This window comes from Sciurus carolinensis, chromosome 5 (assembly GCF_902686445.1).
Source record: "Sciurus carolinensis chromosome 5, mSciCar1.2, whole genome shotgun sequence".
Lineage (NCBI taxonomy): Eukaryota > Metazoa > Chordata > Mammalia > Rodentia > Sciuridae > Sciurus > Sciurus carolinensis.
The window spans coordinates 127714807-127742164 of record NC_062217.1 but is presented as its reverse complement, the minus strand read 5'-3'; the positions used below and the strand labels follow the sequence as shown (position 1 = coordinate 127742164).

Sequence of the window (27358 nt, the reverse complement as noted above, 5' to 3'; positions counted from 1 at the left end):
AGTGGTGTGGGTAGAACAGTTCCCCAGAGAAGAATCGGAAGGGAAGGTCCTGAGCTGAGAACCGTCTGGGGAACGTTCTTGGAGAAGAGGCACAGCATGGGGGGCCTGAGTGGTGGTGACGTGAACAGACAGCAGATCTCCGAAGCCTTCTGTGCAATGGAGTCAGAAAGGGGCTTTCAGTGAGATGGAAGCCATGTGAGGGCTTCCAGCAGGGAGCAGTGTGTTCTGAGCACTGTTAGAAAGACCAGTGTGGGAGCTTTCTGAAAAGTGGCAGCAGGGGACCTGGTGGGCTGGGGGGCAAGGTGGAGCAGGCAGCCCAGCCTGGGGGCTTATGGCTGAGCTAGAGGTAGTGGCAGTTTGGACCACCATCCAGCAGTGGAGAGAAGGAAAGATACTCATTTCACGTACATTTAAGAGATAAAGTCAACAAGACGGTTTCCATTTTAAATTTTTGGTTTTCTATGTTTTGGCTTCTTGTAAGACCCTTGAAGCAGGAGCTTTATCCCTGAGCCTTCAGAAGGGTCTGGAACGGAGACTGTCTGGCACAGAGCAGCAACTCAGAATGCATTCACGGGACCAGGGAGTGATTGAATGGACCAATGAGTAGGTGACAGTCCCAGTTTGAACATCAGTTGATGTTCATTTGCTGTCCAAATGGGAACCAAGACTGGGATAAGGAGGGAACAAAAGAGCCTGAACTATTACCCAGGGAGAAGATGAGGAAAAGTTCAATCAAGACCTTTTTATAGCACACTCACTGCTGGGAGAGCAAAGGCCCGGGCACATTTGAGAACAGGAAGGACAACCTCTGTCCCACCTAGGAAGGAGAGGCTCAGTGTTTCTCAGTGCCAGGTGGTCCCAGCAGTGCCCCAACTGAGGACGGGAGGTGGGACTTGTGATGGCAGCAGGTTGAAGGCTCGCCTGAGAAGTCTCCATTTGCCGTGCGTACCCCCTTTGCCCTGATACGCCTGTCCTTGGTTTAAAACCCCTTGGGGCTGCGAGACCAGATGACGCTGACCTTGTCAGACACCACAAAAATAATTGCTCTTCAGGATTTGTGTGGGGCTGCAGCGATTGGAAACGACAGAGGTTGATTGGACTCTTTCAGCTTTTTGGATTTAAAGATTAAGGAGTGAAAGGGAAAGGAAGATAGCAAATTGGAAAAAAAAAAAAAAAAAAATCCAGACAGGCTGTTCACCACCGGCCAGCATGTGCCTGCTGTTGTGTTTCGTGCCTTGTACCCTGTGAAGGCCTCCTGGGACCTTGCGTTGCACAGATCTCCTGTCTTTTATGTCCAGGGATAACTGAAACCTGAACCTGATTGATTTATTATTTACTGTGTGTCCCTCTATCTCTAGGGGTATAGAAATAACGTCTCCATCCAGGTAAGGGGTTCTAAATACCTTAATCTTTCTAGTTGGTCGTTGCTGGCTCTCAGGTGCTGGTTGGTGCTGGCTCTCAGGTGACTCCAAACTGATTGTTCAGGCCCTGGGCTCCGAGTTTGACTCTCTGAAGGGACAGCATGGGTGGGTGCCGTTCCTCAACTGGAGCCGGTGACTCCAAGTGACTGAATCTCTGACACGGGCATGGGCTCTTAGCCCTGTCTTGCCACTGACTTTATAACAACCACAGAAAGTAATTATGAATAAACTTTAATATAAACATTACAGATTTTTTTTAATGGACAAAATTTTAAAAACCCCAAATTCCTTCCTGGGTAATCCAACTGCTATTGTCATTTTGTGTGAGTTTTTATTCTTCATATACCTATAGTTTTTATAGACTCATCATAGAGAACATGCCCTTGATATTTTATTTTATCTTCTTTTTCAGTGTTTCTGGTTTGCTATTTCAAACAATTTTGTGTGGTAGAGAACATGTAACATAAAATGTCCCATCTTAACCATGTTGGTTTGTTTTGTTATGCATGCTGGGGGGTCAAACCCAGTGCCTCATGCATGCTAGTCCTGCACTGAACCACATCCCCAACCCTCTGAACCATAATTAAATGAACATTTAGTAGTGTTCAGTATATTTTCATGGTTGGAAAACAGATCCCCATAATACTCTCATCTTTAAAATTCTGAAATTCTGAAATTCTGCATTCACTCATCGACTTTCCTCTCTGCTCTACCCCAGCTCCTGGTAACTGCCTTTCTCATTTCTACCTCCTACTTCTGTAACTTAACACTGCATCCTAAGCATTTTTCTGGTTGCATTTTTTGACCATGTATAACATCCCATAAAGAAGATGAACTATACTGAGGAAAATCTATTTTTAGGTATTAAGCTGCTTTCTGTTTTTCTTATCTAATGAATAATTTTACAATAAACATCTTTGTTCGTGCAGCATATTTTTTCCCATATTTTGTTACATTTGCTTGGGCTACATTACCAGAAATGGAATTAGCTAGATTCATAATGCCGAATTACTTGCTAAAAAGGTTTTATCAATTTATAATTCCACCATCAAATTATAAGACTATTTCTTTGCCAAGTCATCTCCCCAAGGTGAAACTCAAATGTATTGCTAGTTATGTGTAATAAATACAATGCTTACTGTATTTTTGTTTAATTTGCATCTTTTCTTCTTTAACATTTTAAAAGCAATCACAAATTATCATTAACCACAGGCAGCACGTTGTTGAATATCTCTGGAACTTATTCCTCCTAATTGAAATTTCATGTCTTTGACCTACACCAACCACCTCCCCACCAGCCCCCAGTACTCAGCATTCTACTCTCTAGTTCTATGAGACTAACCTTTTCAGATTTAATATATGAGCGAGATCATGCAGTGTTTGTCTGTGTCTGGCTTATCTCACTTAACATCCTCCTGGTTCGTCCATGTTGTTGCCTATGGCAAAATTTCCTTCCTTTTTATGTCTGAATAGGATTCCATTGTGTACATAGACAGCTGTTCATGCATGGATGGATACTTAGGTTGATTCCATGTTTATTCAAATTCTTTGTTCCTATGACCAAAAGTCCTGACAAGAACAACATAGATGAGGGAAATTTATTTTGGCTCACAGTTTCAGAGGTCTCCATCCCTAGATGACTGACTCTAGATGGCCGACTCCATAGCTCTGGGTTCAAGGTGAGGCAGAACACCATGGCAGAAGGACTTGGAAGAGGAAAGCAGCTCAGGATATAGAAAACAGGAAGCAGAAAGAGAGCTCCACACACTGGAGGAGACAAAATAAACCTAAAGGTACATGTCCAGTGACCTACTTCCTCCAGCCACACCATGCCTGCCTACAGTTACCACCCAATTCATCTGTCAGTGGATTGATCCACTGATTGGGTTATGACTTACAATCTAATCATTTCACCTGGGAAGGTTCTTACATTGACTCACACATGAGTTTTGGGGGTATACTTCATACCTAAAACATAACCATATAACTTGGGTATTATGAATAATACTACAATAAACATGGGGGTATAGATATCTCTCCAACATGCAGATTTCCTTCCTTTGGATATACACGCAGAAGTGGGTCATATGACAGATCTATATCAAACTCTTGAGCATTTCTATTTTATTTTCTACAAAAACTACTAATTTACATTCAAACAACAATGTAGAAGAGTTTCCTTTCCTCTACCTCCTTCCCAACATTTTATCTCTTGGCTTTTTGATAATAACTTTTCTAATGGGTATGAAATGATACTTTTTGTGACATTAATTTGCATTTTCCCGATGATTTATAGTGTTGAGCGTGTTTGCATATACCTATTGGCCATTTATATAGCTCATTTTAAGAAATGTCTATGCAAGTCCTCTACCTATTTGTTTTTAAATAGAGTTATTTGGTTTTGTGTAGTGAGTTGGCTGTGTTCCTTACATATTTTGGCTATTGAGCCTTATCAGATGTGTAGTTTTCAAGTGTTTTCTCCCCTTCTGTAGGTTGTCTGTCTTACACTGTTGATTGTTTCCCTGGCTGCGCTGAATGACACTTTTTAGTTTGGTGTAATCCCTTTTGTCTGTTTTTGCTTTTTTTGCCTGTGCTTTGGGGTTGTGTCCAAAAGAGCATTGCCCGCATTTATGTCCTGCAGTTTTTCCCTTATGTTTTCTTCTGGTAATTTCAGTTTCAGGGCTTATCTTGAAGTCTTGAGTTCATTTTGACTTGATATTTATGTACAGTGTGCATATATTTTATTTCAACCCAGTATGATAATTGCTCGTGGTTGTTTACTATTTACATTTCCTCTTTCATGGTGTGCCTTTTCATGATTTTTGCCTACTTATCAAATAATGATGCAGTATTTATATAAGGCTTTTGATAGTACAAAGAGTGTATCCTTATTGTGTCATATCTGATTATTTTCTAGTGGGTGTTGTCTTTATTATTCTTTTTTAACATACAGAATTTTGATGTTTTTATGATGCCTGATCTGAAATTTCAAAAACTTTCTGAATCCTTTCACTTGAGTTTAGATAGTCTTTCTCTCTTCAAAGGCTAATAAATATATAACTACACTTTCTTCAGTCTGTCAGTTATTTGTATTTAATTATTAATTAATCTCAAGTTTATTTCAATTATGGTATGAGGTGACTATTTAAATTGATCCACATTCTTAGACAGTTATTCCTTCATTGTTGCATAATACTTATCTCCCCTTTGATTTGTGACAACTTCTTTATTTTAAATTTTTTATACAACAGAGTTCATTCCTCTACTATTTGTTCATTTTGACTCTTTTGTAGTTAAAATGTATTCTATTGTTTTGTGGTACATAAGCCTTAGATGATTTCTGCATTTTGGAATTTGGTGAGATCTCTTTGTGATCTGTTTTTGTGACTGTTGACTCTTTGTTTAAGAACTGTGTGTTCTTAGTTTACTGGGTAAAGTGTATCTAATCACACAGTCCCTCAGATGAATATAGATACAAATAAACCCAAGTCAAATGTTGCATAAATATCCTATATTTGTGCTTATCATGGGCTAATTAATATCATTGTTTCTCAAAAGTGAACATTAGAATTCCCCTCAACTTCTTATTGTTCCATGCATTCTTTTTTTTAAAAAAAAATTATTTCTTAATTTTATTTATTCTAATTAGTTGTACATGACAGTAGAATGCATTTATACATTTTGTACATAAAGAGTATAATCTCTCATTTTTCTGATTATACATACTGCAGGATCACATTGGTCATGCAGTCATACATGTACATGAGGCAATAATGTCTCTTTCACTCTACTATATTACCCCATGCATTCTTGCTCAGATTTTGCTTTACTTAAGTATTTTTTTTCACAGTAACTATCACTTTATTTGATGTCATCATTGCTTTGTTAGCTTCTTTTCTATTAGCATTTGCTAGGTACATAATTTCTGTCCTTCTATTCCTAAAGTTCCTTTTTATTTTATTTCCAGTATATTTCGTAGAAAGCAGCATGTCTCTAGGATAGGTTATTTATTTATTTTACTCCTATCTGGGTCTCTGTTTTTTAATAGGATGAATTTAACCCATTCAACTTTACTGTGGTTACAAATATATTTGGGCTCTTTTGGTTGTTGTAGTTGTATTTTCTAATTAATACTCTTTTTTTTCATTTTTTCCTTTTTCATTAGACTGATTCATTTCCTTTGTCCTTTTACTCCATCATGATTAACTTCCTCTTTTCATTTTTCCAAGTTTGCAGTTTTTACTTCCAAATACATTCGTAGGTTTTTGATGCACCTACTTAAAAATACATTTTTTGTACTAATATATAAACAGTCGTATCCTCCTTGAAACTGGATAAGAATGTAAACACACCTTTCTTTCTTCCACTGCCCTCTCTCCTTGATGCTTTTCTTTTCCATGCAGTTTAGAGATTTTAATTTTAGTTCATTCTTATTATTTTAGATAATATTCATTCAACACATAGATGAATCAGTTGCTTTTATCTTTTCTAGCATTACTTCTTATATTCTACTTCTTTTGAATTCATTTTTCTTTCCAATAGCTAATTATATATTCCTTGGTTCAAAATATTTTCCCCTGAGAATTATGAAGTTATTTCTCCTTTGTTTCCTTGTATTCAGTACAACTAGGAGATCTGTGCTTAGAAATAGATTCTTCTTCTGTTAAGAGATTTGTTTCTGCACACTGATGTTATGAAATTCCACCATGATATGCCTGGATTTAGGTCTTTTTAAATTTATCTAGCTAGATACTTAAAATAGGCCTTTCCAATCTGAGGAGTAGCTCCTTCTCTTAGTCTAGGGAACTTTACTCTAATATGGTTTTGAATGCTTCCTGTTTTCCTTTTTCTTCATTTTCTCCTTCCGGAAACTCAACTGCACAGATGTTGAAATTCCACATCTATCTCTCATGTCTCTTTGCTTTTCTTTTGTACTTTTCATTCCTTTAGATGAGGAGACCCTCATTAGAGGACCCAACTCTCCAGCTTGCTAGGCAGCTGTCTCTTCTTCTATTCAGCCAACCTCTTAAAGTTTTGATGTTAGAATTTTAATTTTGTAAGATATTTAGTTGATTGTTGTTGAGATGAGATTCTTCACATCTTTTTATGTTTTTCAGTTAGATTTTTTCAAAAGTGATTTTTCAGAATTGTTAATGTTAATCCTTAAGTATAAGTTTGCCAGAATATGTGTCTTTCTTCAAAGAGACTTGCTTTTCCTCAACCATTTGGCGATTCTTGGTCTCAGCCTTCATCTTTAGGTTTGAACACGCTTGTTAGCCCATGCGTGAACATTGTGTTCATTTTGAGCAGCGAGTCTGGGGACTGCTGAGGGATACTCCTGTGTGTTTTGTCCAAAAAACTGGTTTTACAGCTGTGACCAGCACACCTCTTCCAGGACTTAGCAGTTCACTTCAGAGGCCCTGTAGCAACACCATGTTATAATGCCCACACCAACTGCCATGTGCTGGCTGCTCGCCCGTGGCACCCCCTGTCTATGGGCCTCATCCTTGCAGCCCCCTCTGTCCAGCATCAGTCACTCCAGTTTCTTCTTGGACTAATTTTTCCTTCTTCACGATGATCTCCCACCCCACTACCCCCATCAGCCTCCATCTCTGTGGAATTTCTCTTCCTTATTTATACACCAAAGATGTTTCTTCATCTTCTATTATCATGGTGGAGACATTTCTGTATAGTTGCCTGTCAGGGTCTGCAGGGGATTGGTTGCAGGTCCCCCTGGAGTACCCCAATCCCCTGGTGCTCCAGTCCCTTATATAAAATGGCACAGATGTGCATGCAGCCTGGGCACATCTACTGTGGGCTTTAATCCACCTTTATTCTTCTAAAGCCTAATACAGTGTAAATCATTGTTAAACTGTATTATTTAGGGAGTAATGGGAAGAAGGAAAACGTTTGTACCCATTCAGTATAAACTTGTTTTTTTGTTTTTCTGGCTATTTTCAATTTGAGGTTGGTTGAATCTGAGGATATGGAACTCATAGATAGAACTGACTGAACATATGTTATTTTTATTATTATTATTATATCTTTATACATATGAAACTAGGCTTCTCAGTGCTGCCAGGTTAATTTTCAACAGAATATCTACTTTTTGTCCATCAATATTGTGTCATTTTCTCTTACATGAGATACCCTCCTTGTGGAAATTTCCTGCCACCCCTCACTTTAGTATTACCTTAGCAAGGTTTAGGTACAGACCATTATGTTTAATCTGTCATGTTTAAGAAGAATGGTCTGGATTATAATTTTAATTCTTTGATGAAATGCATACCTTGATATTTTGCTTGGAATTTAGCATCTCTGGTCTTGATGTTACTAGTGTATTTTATTTCAGGCTCTGAGAGTTGGTGTTTGGTTCCAGGTTTATTTTATAGTATAAGTTTGGCTGCTTTCCATCTCCTTTTGTATTAGGGAGGAGTTCAGATTCTTAATAAAATGTAACTGTTTAAAAAATTGAATGAAACTGGGTCAGTAGTATATGCCTATAATCCCAGCTTCTTGGGAGGCAAAGGCAGGAGGATTGTAAGTTTGAGGCCAGTCTCAGCAATTTAAATGAGGTGCTGTCTCAAATTAACAAGGACTAGGGATGTAGCTCAGTGCTACAGTACCTCTGTCTTCAATCCCAGTACAGAGAGAGAGAGAGAGAGAGAGAGAGAGAGAGAGAGAGAGAGAGAGAGAGAGAAGAGAGAAGAAAGAAAGAAAGAAAGAAAGAAAGAAAGAAAGAGAGAGAGAGAGAGAGAGAAAGAGAGAGAGAAAGAGAGAGAAAGAGAAAGAGAGAGAAAGAAAGGAGGGAGGGAGGGAGGAAGGGAAAATTAGGTACAGGATCTTTGAGGACATGCTATTACTATGTTTTTCAATTTACAATTCAACTGGCTTTCTTTTTCATGTGTTTATCAAGTTTTAAAGTTTACATTTTTTCAGAGAGTCACTCAGTTACTGAGGTTTTTTGAAGTTCTATCAGTATATTAATTGTGCATAACTTTTTTTCTATTGAACCAACCAGGACTTTTTTTTTCATTACTGTTGCTATTATCTGCCTTATAAAATGATTGAGAATTTTTTTATCACTTTCAGTATTTGATTTTCTGACTAATTATAAACCCTAAACTAAAAATCATCCTCCTCCTAACGTGAAGACTACTTTTACCTCAAAATCTTCAGCTGGATGAATTGTTATTAATTATTTTTAACTAGTATGCTAGAGTGTTCTTTAAAGCTAATTTAAGTAGACCAGCAATGTGCTAAGTGGGTAAATTACTGGTTTTTAAGTTATTCAAATGGTCACTCAGGTAAAGGGAAATTTGCTTTTCTTGGGGTGAAGGAAGCTTGGTCCTTTTGGCACTTTATTAACTAAAATAAATAAATGTGCCAATATGAATTAACAAGTAAAAAGTTACAAAAAAGGAAAGATAGTTTCAACCAGTGGTTCCCAAATGCATCTGTGCTCAGAATCAGAATTGTAAAACTGTCTGATGCCCAGATTGTTCCATGGAGTTATGAAGTCAGGGGACATGGGGCTGGGAGGCAGCCCCCCTCAACTAGATGAGTTCTGGGCCAAGTCTGGGAATCAGTGCCCTAAACCTTGTTTTCTCAAAGTGCGTTCTTCTAACCAGGAGGCCCAGTGAAGGCTTGCTGGAAATGCAGGGCATTCCTGGACACACGGATTTGGAACAGCAGGCCTCCAGGCAGGTGTGGCCCGTAGCCCCCCGTGGCCTGTTTATCTGAATGAAATCTCCCTGTCACACCCATTTGTTGACACATTCTTTGCAGCAAACTTGAGCTATGGTAGAATCTAAAGTACTTACCATCTGCCCTCAGAGCTCTGAAACTCCCCCTGCCTGGCGGTTCCCCAAGCCCAGTGAGGCAGAACGGAGAGAGGGGCTGAGACCCAAGGGCCAGCAAGTCCTAAGCTTCCCAGGTGGTGTAAATGTGAAGTTGAGGTTTGGAGTCACTGCCCTAAGAATTCAAAGAGAAAATGTAGATGCAGTTAAAAAAATAAAATTGGTATGGCCTTTGGGATATTAAGGAAAGAAGGAAAGAAGGAAGGAAGGAAGGGAGGGAGGGAGGGAGGGAGGGAGATGGAAAGAATGATATAATTAACCTTATAACAAATTTTAGAATCCATGAAGAAAAACAAAATACTTTAAGCCAAATTTTAGACTTATTTAAAAAAGCTTAAGCAAAATTAAAAGAAGAATGCTGAAATGTGGGAGGCAATCTATAATGTATAATATTCACATTTTAAAAGCTTAAATATATTATTAAAAATAAGATGAACACATAAGTAAACTGGCAAAGGTCACAATAAGGTCCTTTGAAGAAGAAAATAAAATGATTCATAATTAGATGAAAAAACTAAATCCATTCATTAATATAGAAAAGCAAACTCAAACAACAATGCGTTCTTATCTGGGACCTATTAAATCAGGACCCTTTTTCTCTGTCCATTTATCCCTCCCTCTATCCATCATGGAACTCAATCCAGTGGGGATGTGGGTAAAAGGGCCTTTATGTACAGATGGGAGTGCAGATTGTTAGGACAGTTTGACAAAATAAATCATAAGTCTTGAAAGTGCTCATGCTGCTGGGTGCAGTGATACAGGCCTGCAAGCAATTGGTTCAGGAGGCTGAGGCAGGAGGATCACAAATTTGAGGCCAGCCTCAGCAACTCTTTGTTTTTATTAGTTGTAGATGGACACAATATCTTTATTTATTTATTTTTATATGGTGCAGAAGTTCGAACCCAGTGCCTTGCATGTATGAGGCAAGCGCTCTACCACTGAGCTATAGCCCCAGTCCCAGCCTCAGCAACTTAGCAAGACTCTGCCTCAAAAAAACAAACAAAAAACAAAACAAAACAAAACAAGATGTGGCTCAGTAGTTAAGCTCCCCTTGGTTGAATCCCTGGTACCAAAAAAAAAAAAAAAAATTAGTGCTCATGACTCATGATACAATTTGGATCTGGTAGTCTTCCAAAAGGCCCATGTGTTAAGGCCCATTTTAGGTTGTGCCTCAACTTGGTGCTATTGCTTTAAGTGGGGGGTCTAGTGGAAGAAAGTTGGGCCACTATGGGCATGCCCTGGAAGGGTATATTAGGAACCCAGGCCCTTCCTGACTGTCTGCTTCCTGGTTGAGATGAGGTTTATAGACTTCCTCTGCTCCAGCTCTCTGCCATGAGGTACTGTGACACCACAGGCCCAAAGTAACAGGGCCAAGAGATTATGGGCTTAAACCTCCAAAATTGTGATCCAGAATAAACCTTCTCCATTATTAAGTTGATTTTATCTCAGGTATTTTGTCACAGTGACAGAAAGCCAAATATGTTAACAATTCCCTTGAGTCCAATATTGGAACTGGAACCAACTGCCCAAGGTCTGCATAGGGCAATGGTTACAAGCCTGAACTTCATTGACTTCAACACATTTGGGGTAAAACGTAGCCCCGGTGCTTATAAACTGTGTGCTGTACACACTACTTACTGTTTATCCTTAGCTATTTTCTTCTGTTGTAAGGATTAAAAAATATAAAGGTTTTATCATATAGTAAATAACTAAAAATAGTGAAGGTCAGTAATAATCAGTTTACATCATGGTCAATATCCTAATTTCATCAATAACTTAAAATAACAATAATTTGTTATACCAGGTGTGTACGTATCTGCCACATCCTGTATGGCTGTTAATTCAGAAACTCGGGTGATGGGGATTTGAGAAAAGACAAACACAGAGAGAGAGAAAGCTGGAACCAGGTGGGACAGTGACCTCTGATGGAAGAGTAGTGACCCAGACCTAGCTTGCTATGTTTATTATAGAGGTTTTATCATCAAAAGGTTGTTTGTAGGAAAGTTTCAGCAAAGCAGGCAATCTGAAGGATGCAGGCCTGGCAGGACATTAGGGTCATCTTGTTATGCTCAGAATTCTCTGTCCACAGGAGCTGGTGTCTGAGCTCAAGATCCAGAGCGATAAAGCTCTGCACCTTTCATGGAGCCTCTCCTGGCTGAGTGTTACCATAGCAATGGGGCCATCTTGACCTGCATCTTTGCACAGGAAGTTCCCAGTGTAGACACAGCCATGAGCCACTCAGAAACCATGGTTCAAGTCACGGCTGTGCACATGTGTACATGTGTGTCTTTCTGAGCTTTCTTGTTTACTTTGCTGACTTTTCTATAAAGTTGTGTACAATTCTATGATGGTTTAATTCTGTAGTTTCATATGATGAAATTGTAATTTGAGGACCTACATTGTGCCCAGCAGAGTATCAGAATGCTTCTCCTTCTGATATAGGGAACTTCAGGATACGTTTTAAAGCTGGTGCCTGTCTTGGAGTCAGGGTACTGTACAGGCTGGGTGGAGAACTCAGCTGGGAGCCAGTTCCGCTGAACCTCAGCCTACCCCACAGGGAGCTCTGTGGCTGCATGACCTTGCAGCGTCATCTGAAATTCAGGTGCAGCAGCCAACCTTGTCCCCACATCACAGAGGACCTTTGGTCATCAGGGGAGGCAAGCACAAGTGAGTAAGATAGCTCCTTGGAGCAGAGGATGATGCCCACCAAGGAACAGCTGTGAGCCCTCAGTGGGCCTTTGTTCAGGAGCCCAGGACTGATAAATTCCCTGAATTGAGGATGTGCCCCATCATGTCCTGCACAGCTCATGCAAATGACTCTTGAATGTAGTCCTGGACTTGACATGCTAGAACTTTATTTAGGACTATTGTCCTTAGTCATTAGTGTGGTGATCCTGCCATTTTTAAAATATGTATTGGGTATCTGCATCCAGGTAATACCAACTTTCTAAACCAAGACAGAGCACAGGACAAGAGAGAGAAGTCTAGTTTTTATTACTTGAATAAAAATATGTAGAAAAATATAGAGAGAAATATACAGAGAAAATATATAGAGAGAAAATATATAGAAAAGTTGACTATTTCTTGATAGTGTAAAGGAATTCATTCAAAAACATCTGGACCCAGTACCTTTTGGGGCATGGGTATAATTCATGATTTTTGGTATATATATATATTTCGTATTCTTTACTGTTATGATTTTATGTTTCCCTAGAAAATCATTTCTATTTCAGAGATTTTATGGAATAAAAAAACAAGAAAAAGTTTCATAAAGCAGAGAAGATGGAGAGTTGGTCCCTTAGGGGTTTCCTTCCCTGCTGGGCTCTGTGTAACTGGAAGTTGCTGTCTGGATGTCTCTGGGCCTCTCTGGGTGCAGCTGGCCACTGGTGAAAGCTCCCTCCTGGTTAGATGGCTTTGTATTTCCTAAAAGAGTCAGCCCTGTCCCCTTCAGGTGACCCTGTGGCGTTTGTGGCTTTCCCCTTTAGCAAGTAGCCCAGGGCCTCAGAATTTTGAATGCATGTCCTATTTACTCTCTGCCACTTCATTTCTTCTCAAAATTGATTAGTTCATGGAGTGCACACAAGTATTTATTGAGCAACCAGCTGAGGCCAGACACTATTTTAGGTCCTGAAAGTATAATCATGAGTTAAATAGACTTTAGTCTCTCCCCGCAGTCTCTCTGATGTGTAGATGAGATGGAAAAATCAATAATATAAATTAGATGTTAGTGCGTCATGCAGTGGGGGGAAGAAAAAGCGGCCAAGAGGAATAGTTTCAGGAATGGTGTGGGAGGAGTTGTAGTCTTAGGTATGGCAGGCAGGAAGGTCCCACTGAAGAAGTGACATAAGTAAAAACCTGGAGAAAGTGAGGGAGTATACCATGTGGAGATCTAGAGAAGAGTGTTCCAGGTAGGGAGAATAGCATGTGCAAAGGCCCTGAGGCAGGAGTATGCCTATGGATACTGAGAACAACCAGACCAAGGGGAAAATAGTATTAGTCCTGGTAGGAAGTCATCAGATCCAAAAGGAGATGGTGTATGTGGTGGGGGAAGGTGGTGGTATCACTTTTGGTCTTTGAAGGTCTTTGCCTTTTGTCCTATGTGAATGGGGGCACTGGAGAACTCTGAACAGAGGCCTCCAAGGGGCTCAGGGTAGAAAGCCATTAGGTAGCTGCTGTAAACTATTGCCTGAGGTTGCAAACTGCAGACCAAGAGCTGAGGCTAAAATGTAGACTGATGATTTTCGCCCATCTTTACTCATTTGCATAAATTAAATCTAACACCATGAAAATGATGTGTATAAGGATGTGAAAGAAACAAAGCCCACCACTGTTCAGTTCCCAAGACTCTTGCTCCTGAACCACCTGGGTCCCCTGTGCAGGGAGAGGCTCCCCTCTGGTCTCCATGCTGGGCAAGCTGTGAGCTGAGAACCAGTCTGCTTCCTTTATACAGACACTGCCAGGCTGGTGCCTTCTCCCTGCTTGATTCTGCAGATGCTCAGAGCTGGATCGGCAGGACCTGTGGCCTCTGCCTTTGCTGCATTTCTAGCCTCCCTTTCATACGCCTCCCTTTCATACGCCTCCCTGAGAGAAAAGCTGATATCACATAACATTTTTGTGAGTCAGGAGAATGTGTCAAACAAGTAGACAGTACAGGATACAAACACCATCATTTAAAAAAAAATTTTAATTGCTTTTTTCCCACATTATTTATTGGTGCATTATAGTTTGTGCACAATGATGGGATTTGTTGTTATATTTTCATACATGCACACAATAGAAAATAAAACTTGGCCAATATCACTCCCCAGCACTTCCCCCTTCCTCCCCACCCTACCTCTGGTCCCTTTCCTCTAAGGACCTCCATTTGATTTTCAGGAGATCCCCCCCCCCACAACCTTTCTTTTCTTTTTCCTCTCTAGCTTCCATATAGGAGAGGAAACATATTTTCCCTGACCTCTCAGTTTGACTTATTTCACTTAACACAATGATCTCAGTTCCATCCATTTTCCTGCAAAGGACATATTTTCTTTATGGCTGAATAAAACTCTATTGTGTGTATATACCACCTTGTCTTTACCCGTCCATCCACTGACGGACACCTAGGCTGCTTACGTAGTTTGGCTGTTGTTAATCAAACATCATTGCTTAAAGATAAAAAGAATAAATCCAGTTTGAAGTTTGAGTCATTTGATTTCTGTTTTTGGGTTTATAAGCAGTGTATGTGAACAGACACAGACACACTTGCACACACACATGATTTTCAGAGTTAAACCACAAGCAGCCAATGCATTCTTAGTCTATGTTCTGGACCATCTTCAGTGCTGCCAGTAGTTTTACTACAAGTTTCTAAACTTGTTATTTTTTCTCCCAGCAATAGGCAACAACAGTGCTAGTGTAAGACCACCGGTTGGACTGGGCAATTAGGATTCTCAGTAGAAGCTCTTAAAAATGTTTTTTCTAGCCCTTGACCCCTATTCTGATTCAGTAAGTCTTTCCAATCTCTTTAAAGATTTTTTTTTTTTTTTTTTTTTTGCACAGAGTGAACAAATGTCTATTAAGACTTTGAATATGTGAACACGCTTTTTATTATTGTCGACTTTACACTTGAACAATTGCTTGACTGGGTATAAAAATCTTAGATCAGACTCTGAAAATTCTGAATATTGCCCAATCGATATTTGTGTTAATCAGTTTTCCACTGCTGTGATGAAATGCCTGAGATAAAAAACAACTTATAAAGAGAAAGGTTCAGTTTGGTTTCAGTCCGTGATTATTGGACCCCATTGCTTTTGGGTCTGTGGAAAGGCAGCACATTTTGGCAGAAGTGTACACTGATCACCTTGTAGCTGGAGAGCAAAAGAGAAAGAAAGAGGAAGGGGATAGAGTGCCACTGTCCTCATCAAGGGCACCCCCCAATGACCTTACCTTCTTCACTATGCCCCACCTCCTCAAGTTTCCACTACCTCCAACAGCACCATGAACTGAGGACCAAGCCCTTAACACACATCTTTAGGGGGCAGTTAAGATCCAAACCATAATGTTATTTTATACTTGTTGTATAAAATGATCTTAGCTGCATTCCTGGTAAATACTGTCCCACAACACAGATACTTTATTTTTATTGTTTAATTGATTTTAGTGCTTGAAGTTAGGCAGAGGGGAAAAAAAAAGCCTTATCCTTCTTAGTGTTGGTCCCTAAGCGCTGGTTGTTTGTTTTGCCTTTAATCCCAAGCCACACTTTCCTGCCTAGGAAGCTCTTCTCCGTGGCATGTGGCCACGCTTAGGGTCTGGCGTGCTCTGTACTTCCCTCCAGAACACACTGTGTCCACCCGTCAGATCTCTGTGAGCTCTGCTCCACAGCTCTCTGTCCTTGAGTTTCGTCTCTTTCCTCTCCCTCTCCTTGCTTACTCTGCCTCCCGAGATCGCTTCTCATCTTGACTCTCTGCTCAAGTCCTTTTCCTGCTGGGTCCAGTTGGCCTTTGACTGGCTCCATCCTGACTGATTTGGGCTCCTGAGCCTTTTCCCTGTCACCCACAGTCCTTGTCACTGCATCTTCTGCTTTCATAAAAAGCTCTATGAATACCATTTGGCATAGAAGGTGAACGTTTTCTAAAACACCGTCTGTTGGTGAAGTTGGATCCTTCTCAGATGAGACATTTGCCTTTTGGGTCATTTTCATTTTCTCCCTTTGCACCCTCAGAACCTCCCCACCCCACCCTCCGACACCTGCCATGGGCTTGCAGTTAATTTTTCCTTATTACCAAAACTTCCATGCCAGACCAATTAGCTACTCCTTCTTCAAGCAGGAGGTGACCAGGGTCTCTGGAGACTCCTCTGCTTTCTCCCACCAGACATGCTGGACTCCCCTTTCCTGCCTGCAGGATGGGCTAGAATAAAGTCTGCCCCCCAATCCCAGGTTGCAGCCATCTGCCAACTCAGTCCAGTGCCACTTTGGCACTCAGGGGTCCTGAATGAAATGCTTTCAAAAATATGCAAAAATATGCACCCTTGGGATTGGGTGTGATGTTCAGTGTGTCTCAAAGCTGTGAACGTCCGACCATTGTGCATAAACTTCTGTGTATGGTGGGTGTCAAGGCATCAAACCCCATGACTAACTTAGAATGTTTTTGACTCATGAATGTGACTTCAGTAGAAATAGTTTACTTTTTAGTATTAAAGTGCAATGATAATTTGCACTTTTAAAAACTCCTTGATCATTTTTTTCTTCTCTTTCTTCTGCTACTTAGAAACATGAACTCTTCCATTCAAGAGAGGTGGTGAAGAGGAACCTTAGATTGTGTAGAGAGAAATGTGGGGAGGGGCGAGGATGGGGGAAGGAAAGATGATGGAATGAGACAAACATTATTACCCTATGTACATGTATGATTACATGAATGGTGTGACTCTACATCATGTACAACCAGAGAAGTGAAAAGTTGTACTCCATTTGTGTACAATGAATCAAAATGCATTCTGCTGTCATGTATAACTAAATAGAACAAACAATAAAAATAAAATAAAATTTAAAAAGAGGTGGTGAATTTAGAAAGGACAGACATTCATCCCAAAATTAGTGAAAATGGAATTATTCATGTTTTTAACCTGAAGTTGTCAGGTCTGATATATTATTGATCTGTCTTTTTCTTTTTCTTTTTTTTTGATTGGGAGAAAAATATAAAATCTTATAGAAAATAGGAAGCACTGTGGACTATATTCTTTATTTTTTTCAGGACTGAAAGTTAAGATAAAGAAATCCATGAAGCTCAGGAGGCTGAGGCAGGAAAAAATATAAAATCTTATAGAAAATAGGAAGCACTGTGGACTATATTCTTTATTTTTTTCAGGACTGAAAGTTAAGATAAAGAAGTCCATGAAACTCAGGAGGCTGAGGCAAGAGGATCAGGAGTTCAAGGCAGGAGGATCAGGAGTTCAAGCCAGCCTCAGCAACTTAGGGAGACCCTAAGCAACTTAAACCCTGTGTCTAAATAAAATATAAAAAATGGCTGGGGATGGGGCTCAGTGGTTAAGTGCCCCTGGATTCAATCCCTAGTACGAAAAAAAAAAAAAAAGAAAAAAAATCCATCAAAGACATAAGGTTATCCGATTTATTCTTAATCTGCTTTTAGCACAAGGGTTATTGTGAGTGATCCCAATTCCCAGTATTTTTCAGAGGACAAACTCCTGTCAGACCCCTAGGGAACTTAGAAGCAGTGCTTTAAATTGGAGCCTGCCAAGGAGAAGAGAGCTCCCTCAACCTGGGCCCTTTCCCTTAAGTGGTTCCAAATAGGCTGCCTTTAAAGCAAAGTCAGTTTACCAAACAGGATTAAACCAGCCAGGAATTAGAATGAAGCAACACATCCAAGGTACCAGCTCCTTTTTCTTCTGCAAGAACTTCATGTCCCTTGAGCCCTAGACAGCTCAACTCCAACGGCAGACTGTGGACATTAAAAAAAAAAAAATGCTTTAAAATTAATGTGTCTCTCTTTCTTTCCAGGTTTGAGATTTTTAAGAGCTCTCAGACTGATACAATTTTCAGAAATTTTGCAGTTTCTGAATATCCTTAAAACAAGGTAAGATGTTCTTTCTCGCATTTTTACCCCATCCCAGTCCCCTGTGCCAACTGGTAAATATCAGCTGTGTTTGTTTCCACCACAGTAAGGAGTTAGGTTATTCACAGGAAGAGTGACCTAATGCAGAGACGGAGAGAAGCCCTAGCGTAGGGCTTGGGTCACCCTCTACTACAGGGCCAGAGAACTGTGTGGTAAAAAGAGAGACCACTGTGTGAATGCAGGTTAGCAGGGGCAGTTTGGGGGGACACATGACTGATATTGGGGTGCCAAATGGAGTTGCTCAGAGGTGAGCCACGGTGTCACAGAGAGGTGTGCAGCAGATGAGGGATGGATTTGTTCATTGCTTGGGATGTCCTTGCTGCCAGGTCCTAAATTGCCCCTTTATTACACCACTAAACAAGAAATTGAACTTGGCCATAAAGGCAAGAGAAGCAATGCTCTTTGAAAGGCAATCACAAACCTCATACGGCAAACAGAAAATCATTTCATTTCTAAGTACGTTTAAGATGTTCACTTCATATCTATAGAACCCTTGGGGCTTGCTCTATGAATTACCTTTTGGGGAAACCCTAAAAACCTGCAGCCGAATGCACCATGACTACTGCTCCCACTAACGGTGTTATGGTCTAGAAGCACAACTGGACCAGGAGCGGAACCCCCCGGGGGATCCCTTGCCTGATGACCTGCCAGCTTACAGAGCTGGCCTGAGCCCATGGCTGTGTTGATGAATAAACTAATAAAAGCGGTGAGACGCACTCTAATGGAGAGTAAGTGCAGGTCATAAATTTCTCTTCTAGGAAATTACACTCTGAGAAGCTCCCTTCTAATGTTTCGTTTCTCTTTGGTTGGCCTTATTGTGTTTGATCAATGATTGAAAACAGGACACCTCTGCATGCAGTGATTTATAATTAACGCACCTGCATCTCCGGGGGTTTTCTTCAGCATCATTTCCTCAGGATGGGAGGCTAGGACCCAGCGTCCTGAATCTGACAGGTCCACAGATTCAGCTAACGGCTGACTTTCTTCTTTGGGTGTTGGGGTTTTTTGTTTGTTTATGTTGCTTTAAGTTCAAAACAAAAACTATCCATCTGTCAACTGTGCATAAGGTTCACTTTCTATTAGCCAAGTCAAGAAGTATCCAAGTCAAGAGTATCCAAGACCACTGAGGTCTTTTAGAGTATACCTCTTTCCCCCTTACATTTCATTATCCATTGGCTCTCAATTAGTGTTATCATTCATAAATAGTGAATATTGGTACCCTTCTTATTTTCTGCTGAGTGACAGTAGCCTTGATTTCTTTTTATGGCTCTTCTATGCAATAGACTCAGTGCTCTTGAAATCTAAATACCTAACACAGTTAGCAGCATTGGTATTTACTGATATTACCACCATTCTGTAATTTTAAAGATAGAATCAGAGGGGAGCATCCAGTACCAAGCACAGGGAGTCCTTGTCCTTGAGCCATTTTCTTTTTTTCTAGTAGGGATGAAGTTGTATGAAAGTTATCTGGTTTTTTTTTTTTTTTCTTTTTGTTACTCATTTATTTTTTTACTAGTAAGGATGAAGTTATATAGAACCATTCATTCTCTAACATGACATAGGGTCTCTTCCTCTTTCACATTTACCTGATAGATTAGGGGGATTTTATTATTATTATCTGACACGAGTATTTGAAGAAGGTTCCAGAACTCTGAGGAACCACATGGAGAGAACTGTGTTCTCACCCTCCTCACATACACTATGCATCCTTTCTGGATTGTGGGGAATGGCAGGCCCTCTGAATATCTTTTTCAGATCCTTTGCTGGGACATTCGTTACTTTCTATTCCTTGGCAAAGATTCCTTTCTTTGACAGCAGGACTAGCTCAGGCAGCCCTGGACAACAGTCCGCCTGGTAACCGGGTGGCACTGGGTGCTTCGTTTTCTGCGTGCAGAAGGGAGACGATGGGAGCAGCCAGCTAGGGGAAGGGGGGCCTACATGCTGGGAGAGAGGGGCAGGCAGGTTAGGCACCTGCCATCTTGGCTCCCAGGGGCATCTCCCCAGTGCCCACAGCCCACTAAAGCCATCTCTCCTGTCATTAGAGGGTGCTTTCCATCACAACCACAGGATTTAGATGTTCTGAGTTCCCATTGTTTATAATCACATCTGGGAGATCAAGGCAATAGGACAGGCCTGGAGTGAGCTTCCATTTATGTCAGCAGCAAGGTGAGGGGCAGGAGGGAGTCCCACCAGCGGAAGGCTCAATAAGGAAGGGAGACCCGAGCCAGCCTGCCTGGTGGTGCTGCTCACATGCCAGCCGAGAGGTGTCCAGGGTAGGAATGAAGCCAGGCTGGGCATGAGTACGCGGACAGGCAAGGATCTTTTTAAGGAGAAGGGGGTGTCCAGAGCAAGCCTGGGGGGAAACCAGGTGTCTGTCATTCCAGTGGGATTGGTGTTGAGCAGAGGGTGGGGCTGACTTCCCAGGGCGGGGAGCTTCGCAGAGCACACAGGTGGGCAGCCTGGCACGAGGGGACCTCGGGGCAGTTCTGTGCTCCTGGGTCCTGAGGTGCACACAGGAAGACATTATTTGGCCAAGGCTGATCACCAGGCACAGATGAACACTTCACTCACTTGTGAGAACGCCAGAAGTTTGGGGACAGCCCTCAGCCCCTGCCCTCCCACTGCCCCCCACCTTCCTTCTGTGCGCCCCGAACACAGATCCCAGAGCTCTGCTGCAGAGGAGACGCCCTGGCTTTTGGAGGGCTTTGGCCTGTGAGAGCTTCTCCTGTGACTCCTGTATTCGCCACTGTTTTCACGGTGACCTTGCAGAAGATGGTGTGGAGCCAAAGATTGGACTTTAGGGAGGTTTTGTCAGGCTTTCTCTGGCTGCGAATCCCTGCCAATCTTGCTATTAGAGGAGAATAGAGATTTTGTAAATGTAATTTGAAATAATGATCTGAAATTGTTGTTTCATTTTCTGTTCTTTAGCTGCCTCATTCAGCCAAGAGCTGGAAGAAACAGGGCAAAGAAGTATATGGGGGAGGGGGAAGAGATAAAGAATTCAAAGGACAGCAGAGGGGACATGGGAGTGAACAGGATGACAGAGGCAAGTCCCACATATGTGACCAGCGTCAGGGCAGTTCTTCAAACTGCAAGGCAGCGGAGAACCTGAAATATTCTATAACCTGAAAATGGCCTGCTCAGGGTAGACTGGGAGACTCTGTCATTGTCAGAGCCTTTGGAAGGGCCTCAGCCACCCTGTACTGGTAAGCCACCTTACGGGTGCCGGGCCACTTATTCTACAGTCAGAGCAAAGGAAGCAGCTCTGCCTCAGGGCAGAGTTCCACACCTCACTGAATGTGGAAGATAGAGATGACTGGACCATGCATCACCTAAAGAGTTTTTATTTTTCATATTTTTCAAAATGAAAAGTGCCTTATTGTTTCCTTTAACTCTTAAAGTAAAATGTATTGGCTGTAAACATTTTAGTAATATGGAAAAGCACGTAGGCTAAAGGAACACTACCCCACAGCAGGCCACGGGGAGGAATCCCTTGTTCTCTACCTTGTTACTTTTATTTCCCTGTCTGCATCATCATCTACCTGGACAATACCTTTTGAGAGAGAATTTTGGATATTAAAATTTTACTAGATGTAGTATGACCTTAGAAATGGCCCCAAGGCAAAGTCGACGAAGAATATTTGACACGGAGACTGAAAGGAGTGAAATGGAGGCCACATTTTGGATTTATAGGTTGTGCTGAGAGCAGGATAGACGATTAACGGAGTTTAATCAGGAGAGGAAATGCAGTCAGACTTACCTTCTAGAACGTCCACCATTGCACCAGTTGTTGAGAGAGTAGGTTTAAAGTATCTAAGACCTCGTAGACTGTGAACTAGATAGGAGACAGTAGTCCAGGAAACGGGCCTGCCCTTAGACGGGGAGGAGGGACCTAGAGATGACGGAGGGGTGGAATGGACAGGATTTGATTTTGCTTCACTCCATGTCCTTCTGTTCAGATCGTTCATCTCAGTGGGTCCAGTCCAGCTGACTTTTCAGGGTTGGGGTATTTCACATCTATCCCGCAAAGGTAGCCATCAAACAAAATAAAGCCATTGGCAGCTGGCTGTACCCTCAGCCAGAAGCACAGGAGAAAATGGGCAACAAACACAAATTCGTGCCTCCTTCTGGGAGACCTTTTCAGTGTTAATCACAGCATGACTTATAAGATACATGGAGGGAGAAGATGGCCCAGGGCAGCCCTGGGTTTACATCGACAATCTTGGGAGTCAGACTCCCTCTCCCAGCATCCACGGAATCCTGGAAAGGTCTCTGATGTCCCAGATTCCTGGGCCTGCCTGTTGATGATTCACTGTGTCTGCTAATATGAATTAATCTGATGGCCAGTGAGTTCATGGAATGCAGAGTTAGAAATCATAATGGAAGCTCGAGAATGATTTTCTTTAGATGGGTCAGATTTTCATGATAAGATCACAGTCCCTCCCGCCTTTAAGGCATGGGATGGAGACTGGAATCTGAAGGGTTCTATTCATTCTGAGCATTGGTAACTTCGTGTTTAGTCCAGACCCTTGGGCTTGACCATAAGGCTATGGCTTTCCTTCTGCTACTACACAGTCCTGCTCCTGGCCACCCCTCCCTCCTTCTGAGGAGAACTACTGAAGCTGTCCAGGGCCACATCTCAGAGAATGGAGAAGGTCCACTCAGGGTTAATCTTGCATCTTGTGCACATAGCTTTTAGACAATTGCTTGGTTGTAGAGTTTAATTTGAAAAGCGAATTCCAGATACTGGGATCTGTGATGATGCTGATGTCATAAAAGTAATCAGATTTCAGTGCCGAACATGGACTCTTTCAGCAACGCTGATTAAATGTTCTACACACAGCAAGAGCTCCCTTAAGTACCATTAATATCACTGTGACAATCATTTAGAGATTAATAATCGCCATATTTAGGTCATTTTTCCAAAGCACTGAGAGACTCAGAGACACCAATAGAGATAATATTTTGAAAGGACAGCTCATGGTCGCTGAGCATACACTGCTTTGGTGGGGCCCCAAGGATTTGGGCAGGTGTAAGTGACCCAACTTGGTGTTTAACTGTCCCCAGAGAAGATAAGCAGTGCAGACCTCCCTAGGACCTCTCCCTTTGCCACTGGCTACTGGTTCTTCATCTATTTCTTACTCTCCAATGTTGGGGCACATCTTGGAGGGCTTACGGGCTAGGGACAGGGAGTCTTCTGATCTGCTTTGGCTTTGCATTGAGAAACTAGTTGGGAACGGGATGTGGTGTTGATGGAGCCCAAGGAGGTTCATTCAGCTCCCACTGGCCAGGCTCCCTTCCCCTGACAGGGCTCACCAGGTGAATCCCTTCGATCTGTTTGTCTTGTCTCCACTCTGCCAATCTCTGGTTGACAGGGGTGTCCTTCCACAGAAGGACTCCAGAAGCCAGTAAGGAGGCCTCTTTGGCTGGCCAGTTGTTCCCAGAAGCAGTAAAGCCAGAGTTGCATTAACTCTCAGCTCTGGGGGAAATGGAGTTGAAAGGGGTTAAGCGCTTAATTTGTTAGTTGGTGACTCCATTCGTGGCTAAAGACACTGCTCAGAGGTGTGTGTAGGGAGTGGGTAGCATGGCCCATGGTGGTGTCTGGAATAAGGGTTGAAGGTTAGGATTCAGCGGGTCTTTGCTTGCCTTTGGGAGTGCCAGCTTTCTACCAGAGGGTCAGGGGACAATGTGGGTGTCACAGGATGCTGCTCTCTCTTCTCATACGGAGATAGCCCCAACTAGCTCTAGGGACCTGATCAACTGTTACATTCTCAGGGAGCATTCTGAATACAGCAGCCACTTCTGTTGTAGGCAGAAGGGTTTTGATGGCAAGTAACAGAATCCACCTCCATATTGATGGGGTCCAGAAGGGAGCTGACTAACTCCAGGCAAGTCTGCATCCAGGGGTTCAGATTTCTGTCCTTGGGATTCTGTCTCTTTCTCCATCTCTTTGGGGTCTTATTTTCAGGTAGCCTTTCTCCAGGGCAGATGGTCTACTAGAGTTCTAGGCTTATATTCTTTACACCCAAATCTGAAAGGGAGAAAGACTCTCCCACTCAGTTCCTGGTAAGTGTCTGATAAGACCTGCATAGACAGATGGGAAGAGCCTTCTGTGTGGAGTAAGAGCATCACCTAGCTATGGCACATAGACTGTGAAGACAGTTTCAAATGTCCATGAGGAAGGGGGTAGGAGAGTCTGGGACTTCACAGGGTGTTGATAACAGAAGGGCAGAATTTGGGTATCATGTGTCAGTCCATATCAATGGGAAGCCTAGGGACAGAATGTGCCTGCTGAGAGCAGCACCCAAGGAGCTGTCCCCCTGTGGGGGTGTAAAAGGGTATAGAGGAATAGACCAGTTCACTTAGGGCACATTCATGGACAGTCTTCTGTGTGCCAGGAACCCACTGTTTCTGGGATCCAGACAGGCAAGTCTCCTGTTCTCAGGGAGCTTAAAATTTAGTAAATTCCAATGGATTCATTCAAGTAATAACAGTAGATACAAAACTATTAGTTAAGGCTATTCATGTGGGCTCAGTCTCACCCCAAGATGGTGTATTAACCACAAAGGAAATGGTGAGTGGACTCAGGCCATCATCGAGTTGGGACTTCTTGATGTGAGACCATCCCGGCAGAGATTTGTAACAGAAATATTTAAATACTGCCTAATCATGAAAAAACAGATAAATCTGGAATATAGAGCATTATAGAAGACAGCCTGGTTTACAAAAAAATTAAATGTCACTAAAAAACAATTTTAAAAGAGTCTAAAGAAGGGACTGGCAAACTCTCATTCATGGGTATATTTAGCCTAATGCCTGTTTTGTAAATAAAGTTTTATTGGAACACAGACACACCCATTATGTTACATATTGTCTGTAGCTGCTGTTGAATTACAGCAGCAGAATTGAGTCATTTCAACGTAGACTCTGAGGCTTGCCTCAAAAAATTAACTATCTTTCCCTATACAGAAAAGTTTCCTGACCCCTGGATTAAAACCCTGTAATAGGCAGATGCAGAGCATGAGCCTTAATGAGTTCCTGGATCACGTTGGGGGAGATGAAAACATCAATAAACAATTCCTGGACCACTGGAGACCTTCAAATAGGGACAGCATATGAGATTATGTTACTGAATTGATGTTAATTTTCTTAAGTGTGACAATGGTGTTGTGATTCCATTGCTCAATGATTCTTATGAGGTGAATGATCAAATAATTAGAGGTCCTGTTGCATTGGCATGTCTAAAATGTGTGTAAATGGTTTAGTCTGAAAATAAGAATATAAAATGAAAGAAGAAAAGGAAAAGAGAAAACAAGAGCAAAAAACATAGAGATAAAACAGATGTGCCAGATGTTAATAATCGATCCATTTAGGTGAAGGGCATATGGGTATTTATAACACACTTTCCATTTCCCTGTGTTTTTGAAGAGTCTTCAAAACAAAAGTTAATCTTTTTTAAAGTTTTAACAAAATCCAAGGGGGTTAATTCAGGGACCATCCTGAGTAGCCCAGCTGTTATCTTCCCTACAGGCCCTGTTGTGACCAGCCGCCTGCCCACTGTGCCACCTGCCAGGCATGAATTCCCTCCAGTGGAGACAACCCGCCTCCGCCCGAAGGGGGCGCTGTCTGGCTGGCAGGAGGCTCCGACTGGGTCTTCTAACTTGGGCGCTTTGCTTATTGTCTCTTGCACAGTAATTCCATCAAGCTGGTGAATCTGCTCTCCATATTTATCAGCACGTGGCTGACTGCAGCCGGGTTCATCCATTTGGTAAGTGTCCTTGAAGACCCTTCAGCTCTGGCTGGCCCAGAATAAGCCCCTCGCGGAGTCATTTTATTACCTGGAATTTCTCTCGCTGTAGAGAAACTTCAGCTCAGTCGTAGTCAGGAAAGGAGGAAGCAACCGCACAATTGTCTGGGTTTCCAACCCGTTTACCCTAAACTAGTTCCAAATGGTGAGTAATGTTCGCACTATTAACCTGTGTTTTTCAGCCCACCAATATTGCTGAGGGGACTTTCCTAGATTTTTCATTTTGTCTGCAATAACCCCAGAAGGCCACAAGATGGCAGTGCTTCCACAGCAAACGCTCAGAAAAGGTCGGGGGACAAGGTTGGAAGTTTGACCCACATCTCTTTAAAAACAACAAATTCATATCCCTCAATTTCTCTCCACTTCCCCCTTACAAAAAGGCTGTCTTTGATTCTTTTGCTTTATTACTTGTCAAGTTATTTCGTACCTCAAAAATGTTAATTATTTTATATTAATGGCTCTTTGAAAACCTTATATTATTAAGTCAAGCTCTTCTAACCTCCCCAAGGCAATCCACCACTCCCCCTTTTTTTAGAGAGCATGGCTATTGTTGGAAGCACATTTCAAACAAACACAGACTATTAGAACTGGAAGGAGCCTCATCAAACTAGGAAACATTGAATAGAGGCGACCTGCCTTCCAGGATCCTCTTACTCATCTGTACAAGAAATCCAAGGATGCAGTTGGTTACCCACCACTTGGGGCTTGTAATTATCATGCAATGGGAGCTGGGATGGAAGTGGGGGTAACTGGCAGTCACAAGATCTCAGGGGCCCCATCAGCTAGCTCTCTGTGGGGATAGAAACCTTGGCCATTCTCATCCTTCGTGGCTCTAATTGTTGTAACCAAGCACCAAGTGCCAAAATCACGGTTGTGGAGGAAGTATTTTTCTTTAAGAAGATGGCAACTCCACCTTACTGTTACGGGTTCCATGCAGTGCTTTCTGGTTTACCAGGTGAGTGCCGTGAAAATAGCATGTAGAGGACAATTTTTGATGTGTGGAGAAAGCCAGGTCTTGGGAACTTCTGCAGGAATGGAGCTGGAGGCCTGGGGGCTGGTTGTCTCCATGGGTCATGTACTGAGAACCAGGCCTTGGTTCCCAGTGATGTAGAGATGGTATCTGAGTAGAAATAATTTCATCCTGGCTCCTTTCTCCCGGGGGTACCTAAAGTACCTCTCTAAGCCACCTCACAGCCTTGTTAACCCATCGGATATGAGAGGAGGACAGGAAAAGTCCTGTAAAGTCTTAAGCAGGGGAGTGCAAACCTTAGGCAGCTCCAGGCCAAGCTCTCCACTTCCTGCTTCACCCGCTCAGTGAAGTATCGCCCTCTGCTGGTCTCCCACCATTACTGCAGAGGTGAGTGATTTGTGAGGAGATCAGAAACTACATGGCCCACAAAGCTGAAAGTACTTACTCTCTGACCCAAAAGAGTTTGCAGACCTTTGGTCAAAACAGTTGTGCAAATGCAGATTGTTCCCATGCGCTCGGTCTTGGTGCTCAGGAAGCTCCTGCAGCCCAAAGGGCAGAACCACTACTGGCATCCTACAAAAGAGGCAGAATCAAACTCCAGAGAAGCTATTTGGGGTTCCGGCAGAAGATCTGAAGGAGTGGGGCCCACGGGGCATCTCCCTGGTCACCAAGATGAAAGGAGGCGTCCTCTG

The 27358-nt window shown here is 42.1% G+C and overlaps 1 protein-coding gene across 27 annotated transcripts in view; it reads left to right on the top strand.

Moving 5' to 3' along the window:
• Window positions 1-27358, top strand: part of Kcnma1 (potassium calcium-activated channel subfamily M alpha 1) — a 723575-nt gene that overhangs the window by 465384 nt on the left and 230833 nt on the right. For all 27 annotated transcript variants that reach the window (XM_047552140.1, XM_047552139.1, XM_047552148.1 and 24 more), the window contains exons 6-7: window positions 17775-17850; window positions 25582-25657. In XM_047552140.1, coding sequence (XP_047408096.1) covers window positions 17775-17850; window positions 25582-25657 — 152 coding nt within the window. The remainder of the gene's footprint in view (window positions 1-17774; window positions 17851-25581; window positions 25658-27358) is intronic.